The sequence below is a fragment of the Cyrtonyx montezumae genome, unplaced genomic scaffold (assembly GCF_038088225.1).
Source record: "Cyrtonyx montezumae isolate F1298 unplaced genomic scaffold, pur_monq_1.0 scaffold_2, whole genome shotgun sequence".
Lineage (NCBI taxonomy): Eukaryota > Metazoa > Chordata > Aves > Galliformes > Odontophoridae > Cyrtonyx > Cyrtonyx montezumae.
The window spans coordinates 17,827,199-17,835,307 of record NW_027071936.1 but is presented as its reverse complement, the minus strand read 5'-3'; the positions used below and the strand labels follow the sequence as shown (position 1 = coordinate 17,835,307).

The 8,109-nt window shown below is 37.4% G+C and overlaps 1 protein-coding gene across 2 annotated transcripts in view; it reads right to left on the bottom strand.

Moving 5' to 3' along the window:
- Nucleotides 1-579: 579 nt before the first annotated feature.
- TBCK (TBC1 domain containing kinase) overlaps nucleotides 580-8,109 on the bottom strand; it is a 91,768-nt gene continuing 84,238 nt past the window's right edge. For both annotated transcript variants that reach the window (XM_065736503.1, XM_065736504.1), the window contains exon 26: nucleotides 580-1,479. In XM_065736503.1, the coding sequence (XP_065592575.1) occupies nucleotides 1,369-1,479 (111 nt within the window). In that variant the 3' untranslated portion in view covers nucleotides 580-1,368. The remainder of the gene's footprint in view (nucleotides 1,480-8,109) is intronic.

The window sequence follows — 8,109 nt, the reverse complement described above, 5'->3', positions numbered from 1 at the left end:
CGTGATCTACAGAGAATGTTTATCACCTGAGTTCACAGCCTTTTCAGTGACCTCTTCTCTCCTTTCACAACTGTTCTGTCCTGGAAATCTCTTGTGACAAATTGAAATGAAATAAAGTTAGTTGATTGCAATGTTCTTACTCGCCAATCAGTAAATCAATCATGATAGAAAACCCTCAAGTAAGCCCTCAACTAAGGTGTATGATAACCAGCCATACCTCTGAGGGCAGGTCCTAGTTATGCTAACAGTGAGGCTGTATTAAGTAAAGTACTGTCTCATAGGTTTTGTTTTAACAAAGAACATGGTGTCAAACTCACAGTAGGAACTAATATACAACTGTAAACAGGTTTTTCACAAATCTTATTTTCTACTCCACGTTTCAGTGCTCATTAAGCCAGTGTTTTCTAAAGTTGAAAAATGTAGAAACAAATGGAAAAGCTTCTTACTGTCTATGTGAAGTAAGTGAGAATTGGGAAAATAAGTTCAGAAACATACTGTCCATCTTACATTTTAACAACTGGTTTTCCTGTATTTAAGACTTCTCTAAGCTGCTTTCAGATGAAAATTAAAACTGCACTGTTTCTCTTTCAGGCATGAGCTTCTAGCTCAGACAAACTGTAATTTGTAGAGAACCAATCTATTGTTGTAGACACAGCATTGCCAAGAATTTGTTTCTGGTGCAGTAATTGCTTAAGAAATAGTTGTGTTTGCCATGTTTCAGGAAATGGAGTGTTAAATTCTCCATTTGAGAGCAAGTCTTCTTCACTTCTGCAGCACATGACAAGGTTTGGATTCACTTAGCAGCACTGCAGCACCTCCTACAGCAATCTCCAATCTAGGACATATCTTTATTTCCAATCCAGGTGAAAAATGCTTTCAAAAAAAAAAAAAAAAAAAGTAAGAAAAAGTAGGTCACAAGATACAGCAATTATTCTTTAAAATGAGAAAATTCATTTTTTCTTTTTTTGATACACATGACAATTTCAGCACATTATTTCCAATATTCACAGTAAAATACTTATGAAAAACAATCCATTTAAGTACAGCTAAGGGCAATCAATTGCCAGTTTATTTCATTCTGCAGAAAAAAATTTAAGATACCGAATGCTAACTGAGTTCAGATGAGCTCAGCCAGTTTTGCTCTACATCACTGCTGGAAGAAGTTTCTCAGAATACTGGAAAATTCACATTCTTCATCTGTGGCATATGAAGCTCTATATCAAAGAACAGTCATAAAACTTTGCTCTTGAGATACAGATAACTCAGAAATTGTACAGCAGAGTCATCATTAATGCCCTTTGGGTTCAGAATATTGATGCTGTATTTTAAGACTTGCCTACTCAGATCATCCTGAACGTTTACAGTCACTTATATTTGTGGAGAAGGAACAGTGAGGAGACCAGTTGGCTTGATCTTGTTGATTCCTCCATCTAGGATGCAGACCCGTGGGTACTTGTTCTTCACCAGATGAGCTGCAAACTGAAGTAGGCACACTATTAGCATGACATATATTAGAGTACTTAATTCAAAATGACATTATGCTAAGAAGGAAAGTTCATCAGATCACAGAATCATAGAATCCTAGGGGTTGGAAGGGACCTCAAGAGATCATTGAGTCCAACCCCCCTGCCAAAGCAGGTTCCCTACACCAGGTAAAGATCCTTTTAAGTTCTTTTTTGCACCAAGGAGTCCTACATAGGAACTCTAGGCTTGTCTGCTGCAGCAGCTGGAATGAATTTGGAGGTCAGGGAAGTTTCACATCTGAACATTACTTACTTTTGCTTAGGCAGGATTTACTTCATTTTAACAGTATTTTTTTTTTTTTCAGAATAATTACTGGAATTTTTCCAAAAGTGTGAAATGACATGTATTTTCCTCTGGAATAATCTAATTCCCAGGTGCTCTCTACAGGTTTTCAAATGTTCAAGCATCACAGTTTGATGGTACAATCATCTGCTTACTTGCTTAACATTACTTAATTTCAGAGATGTCAGATAGTAATTTGGGGCCTGGAATTTGTATTCTCTTCCCCTCCCTTCATTCCCTCCTCCCCCTGTCTGCCCATAGACAGGCTACATAGTGCAAGCACAGACACATACTCACCCTTGAAATCCTTTCTCCCCTACTAACTCATTCTGTAAACTAAGTACTGGAGCTGTCTGTTTCCATGTACAAACATAACAAAAAATTGTGACATTTCTGCAGCCTACACAGAAAGAACATTTTGGGCATAACATGCCAAACCTGCCTTCTGAATTGTGATAGGAGTACATTAAAAAGCAAGACACTAAAATTGATTAATTGGAAGGAAACAAAAACAATTTTACTTCATTTCCATGGCCGTGCCATTGTAGTCTTTCAAATTGCTGTTTTATACCCAGTTGACAAATCAATACTATCTGAAAAAGGGCAAGTGCTTCCAAGTGGGCTACAGAAGATACTCACACTTTCCTTCTTGTCTGTTTAAAATGATTTCTGATATTATTCCAGAACAAAGTGCAAGCCTGATGTCCAAATAACCAATTCTGCAGAAACAACTGAGCTACCAACTAAAGAACAGCACTAGGCACCATGTCCAAACTTGGTACATTGGATCACCTTTTACATTTCTACTGTCACAGCTAACTAAAATGAACATAACAGACATTAAGGCAAAACAAGATGTACTATGTGATTACTTGATCAAGTACAAGAACTGAAATAACCTTTTCAAAAGGTAAGAGCTCACACTGCTTTAAAATTCCTCCCATAGCCAGAAGTTTTGCTTCACATTGAAGGTATTTTATATATGCAGAGAATCCATTTCCATACATCTACATGTCCAACAGCTACTGCATTCCTTTCTCTTGTTTCAGGATGGATTTAACAAGGCAGTGAGCAGCCAATATGTGATCTGTAACCACTGAGGACTTGTTGAGGTCAAGGCAGAGTAAGAGGCCCTAGTGAATCCAATGAAGAAATTCTGGCTCTCCTGTTTGTTTGAGATACTTGCCTAAGAATGACCAAAAGTAAATTTGATAATCTCCTCCTGTTAGTTTGGGAGGATTCAAGGCATCAAATGGAAACAAACAAACAAACAAAAAAATACCAAACACCACAATAAAGCAATCCAAAAAAAAAAACACCTAACAGAAAAGTTAAAACCATATGCAGATGCAAGTTTGCATGAGAAAAGTAATTGCCATGCTTTTATAGAGGCTTTCTGTTGCAGAACTAGTGTCCTATGTGCAGCCAACAAGGTAGGAGTCCAACTACCCTTCACTTCAATCACAGTTAACAAACATGCTGTATGTTTTTCTTTTCAAGAGTAGTGCTCAGCTGTGCATAGAACATATATATATGTCCAGAAATAGAACATATTCAGTGAAATACTCCGACTGCATACCCCTACTTGAAGGTAGATCTTTGTCATTTCACAGTACTCTCCAACTGTGACTAATGGATAGCGCTCTATCTTGGACTCCATTCAATGCAGTGTCATTCACAGCTGACAGAAATAAAAAATGACAACCAGCGTTTGGACCGGCAGGAAGCAGTCACACTATTGGCTCAGTACAACATCCCATGTGTCAGCAGAGAGACTCTGCTCCTGAGATTAAGCCATAAACTCTCCTCCAAGTTGTTCAATGCTGTACCCATAATATAATGACCATTCCATTTAACCTGAAAATAAGCGAACATCTGCTTTGTATTTCAGACTTGAACACTAAAGTCTCTGTTCCACCATATTTTAGAATTGTTTTAGTAAACAAGGTATGGATGGAAATAACTTTTATTTACTGCATATGACATATACATATGCATTCCTGCATACTACAGATACAGCTCAGAATACTGTGTCTGAACATTCAGATGGGAAAGTCCCACAAGAAGCTACTGCACTACTGCTGGTACCTCAGTACTGCGGGAATTAGCTGTCAGAGGCCCAGAGGACTATACACTGCCATCATCTGAGAGCTGTCATCAAACTCCAAATATCAGCATCCAAGAACTTTGCAAATACATCTGCCACTCCAAAGAAGAAAAGACTCAAGGTTTCACTCAGAAGTTAATTCAGTCAGACCCTATTAAAGACATTCTCGCTTTATCTTCCACATTCCTATACTGAGCCACTCAAAAATAGAAACAGTAATTTTTGGCAGAGTTCGGATTTATAAATCATATAAACAGCATCATAGTTTTCACTCTAACTAAAGCTTTGACTTTTTACAGTTTTGTTCTAGCACATTTCTGTGCCTTCTCTCCCAGACAGTTCACTGGCCACAGACAAGAAAGCAGGAGCTTGTTCACTATGTTTCTGAAACATTCCAACATCACCTGGCATCCCTCCCTGCCAAAATATCCTGTTGAAGTCTGAAAACACCAAAGATAGTACTTACAGAAGACACAAAATTGTTATTTTTGGCTTGTACACTGACACAGAGGCATGAGAAGAAGGATTATCTGAAACAGCTACACAGAATTCTTTTCCAACGTGACCTACCTTTATGTAGAAACTTAGATTCAAAAAACTGAGATGAGGAAAAAAAATAACATTTCCTAAAAACAAAACTGAAAGAATCAGGAAAAAAAGCTGATTGTGCCCTTTGGAATTAATATCACAGACTGTTTCTGAAGCAGGAACTGTCATCTCGGACTTCACACACGAGCTCTGCTTCCTTTAAAAAATGATATCTTAAAGTGTCAAACTAGAAGCCTAAGAAGAGTCACCTAAATATGCAGTGTATTCCAGTACTTAATCTGATTTACAGAGGTATTATAAAGACAGATGAGAACATGATGAGGAGACGATCAAGTTTGTTACAGTACCCTTGATAAGCTGTAAGCCATCTGCATTTTAATGAGATTTACCAAAATATAAAGTATTTCACAATTTTATTTCCATCATACTGGTTGATTAAAAAAAGGAATCTCAGTCATTTAGAAGGTGATCATGCTTTCTTAACTTTATCAAGTATTCTACTGACATTATTTCTGAAATAGATATATTTCCCCATACCACCAATAGATCACAGATGTCTATAATGCTTCTGTTTTCATTTGGACTACAATACTAAGGGGTGCTCTTCCCTTTACTTGGGGAAATGGTGTTACTGCTTATCTGAAAGAGAGGATTAAAACGAGGCTAGTAGACTAAACTTTTTGAATTCTGCCTTAGGTAGGCTTTCCTCAAGTTCCCAAGAAAGGTAGGGTACTGTGTTTTTATCGGCTGCCTTTAGACATTAAACTAAACTTCCTATTGCTGCTTTCACTGAAAGTAGGAGACATGGAAAGATGAATAAATTAAGTGACATATTTAACAACTCCTATGGCATGGCTTTGGTAATGCTGTTCCTCAATGTGTCAGTCATAAGACATTCTTCCCAGTGAGCGAAAATGAGCCATAAAATTGTAATTTGCTTATGAAAGTGGTAAGCTATGTTTTTTCCAATCCCAAAGTCAGGCTTTCAAAAAGACAGACAACATCAAAGCAAATTCATACCAAAATTTGGGCAGATTTTAAGAGTTTTACACTGTATGGATATTGCTCTTGAAACAGCTTGTCAGGACTACTCCTTTTAGTACCATTAAGTATCAGGAATCTCAATAGTTTAAGATGGCAAATCAATATTCACCAACGGTGCTATCAAACTGTTTCTACTATCCTGTTCCAATACCAGCTTTCAAATTTGCTGATGGTATTACATACACTAGGCATAACACACTTTCAGACTGAGTATAGCACAGAGCCTAATAATACCACACAGCTTGAACAGCATTGTTCCCAGCTCCCTTCAGGCCAGCCATAATGGTTGCTAAGTACACATTATTCCCTTTTGCAGACATTCCTGTGACAGGTAGTAATTAAAGGGCAAGCTGGGAGGGAAGGAATAACTTACTGCACCAGAATATCAAAAAGGACTGCTGTGACCAATGTTATCAGGGTACAAGCGTAACATACACCAAAAGAAAAAGAGGTGCAGTAGAAGGTGAAAAGGTCACCTTTATCAAATTCTATAAACACTCACCCACAGCCACAAGATTATTATCATTTTTCCATTTGTAAGCACATACTGCACAGACCTCTCTGGAAATGTGTCGTATTTTGCCATGATTTCAGGCAAGAGCTCACCATTCTGAAAGCAAGGTGTTCAATTCACAGCTCTTCGTATGTCACAAAGCAGATCCAAAACGATTATTCTTAGTCAGGTACTTCTATTAAAAGGTTCCAGATAAATGAAATGGCACTTTAGCATCAAGGTAAAAGACAGACACCTGAAGTTTCCCAAAACAACAAAACTGTGCCTAATTAACAGTTGTGCTATTTACATACACTGAATGAAGTGCAAAACACAAGATGCACAAACTTGGTACAAGCATACCTTATGTTTACTGTATTAACAACAAAAAAGCAGTAGCAGCAGACACTTACTTTTCTAACATCAAGGAAAAACAAGGAAAAAAATCTTCCCACAGACCTGGCCAAAAAAGGAACATTTTCCACCCCATCAGTACAAAAGCACAGCAGAAACTTTAAGCACTTACATGCAAAGATCTAAAAGTAAGGCAATATCTAGGCAAACAGATATTTAATAGCATGAAACTAAGAGTGAACACTCGGATTTCTTTGAGTAGTAACTTTTTAACACCTGCCTTTTAAAATTTTCCACTTAGAAATGTAATATTACAGACACACACACACAAAACCAAACCAAAAAAACATAACATCAGAAAGTGAGAACTCGAAAATGAAAAATTTATAGAAATCTGGCTGTTAACACAGTTCATACTAACCAAAATAGATGAAATGCACCCAATGCAGCTAAAATAAAAAAACTGTTAGTGAACAGAAACATGCATTTTTGAAGAGATGCATAGCAGTTGGCATGAACATTAAAAAAAAAAAAAAAAAAGAGTATGACTGAAACATTCTCTTTCCCCCTCAAGTGTCAAAAGCAAATGCTCACTTCAACTTCTTTTTAAGATGGCTTTGGCTCTTTTATAAAATCCTCTAAAGTCTGTCCTAGATGTTGAAAAACATTCAAAGAAATGTGTGGTAATACTAAATCTTTCTTCTTGCTTTGCATTACTTTTTATAAACGCCACTCAAATTGAATCTTATTTGTTTTTAAACCAGCAAGAGCTGATTAAGCAGCCTACAGCAAATCCATATACAAACCACTAGCTCTTAGAAGTTACTAAGGCCATGCCTACACTGGTAGTTCTGGCCTTACACACCAAGAACCAAATCCTTGGACCTTTTACACCATGCACACGTTTCTTCCTGTAGCAAGCAGTCGGTTCTCTTCAAGAGCTGACTGATGAAAAGTTTAGGGGAGAGTAAAACAATACCTACCCCAGACAGGGCATATGGATACTGGAAGTGTCAAATTCTCCTATACCATTCTAGCTGGCAGTATTCTTATTTATGTTTCCTGGACACATAACATAAACTTACTAGTACATTTTCATCTCTATTTCAGTTATCACTGCTTCTCACTATTTCAGACTGTCTGAACCCAAACAGCAGAAAATATAAAGGAGACTCAGAGCTACAGAACAGCTCTAGAAAGTAGTAATTCAATGTTGTTATGCAGTAGCCCTGAAAACTATGGATATGATCTAATTCAACCAAGCTCATGCAAGTAAAGGAGTGCTCTTTCAGAGGTGCAGCCTACAAAGACAGTAGGATCATGGCCAGGACTGACATGCCTGAAGATAATACTGGAGTCTAACAGCACTACTCCAGAATTCAGGTTCATCATCTTCATCCCTTCCAGTCCATACAGATCTCCTGGATGGTTGAGAAAAGTTAAGATCTTGCTTACAGGCATCTCCCAGAAGTCAGACATTTTTTGGATAGGAAAAGCTATCCCACAATCTCTCATCTCAGAAACATTCAAATCACTGTATAGCAAGGCAGACAAATGGACTAAACTTCTGAACTTCTACATAAACAAAGCAATTTCCCATAACTGTAACTGTGAGCCTCAACAAGAATTAAACAGAATCTATCTAGAGTTGTAGAAATAGTCTGCTTTCCTTGGCACCTACTTCAGTAATGATGGGAACATTACAATTCTGCTCCTGAGTCTCCTTTCATTTCTCCCTTCTTCCTCTTGTGAGAAA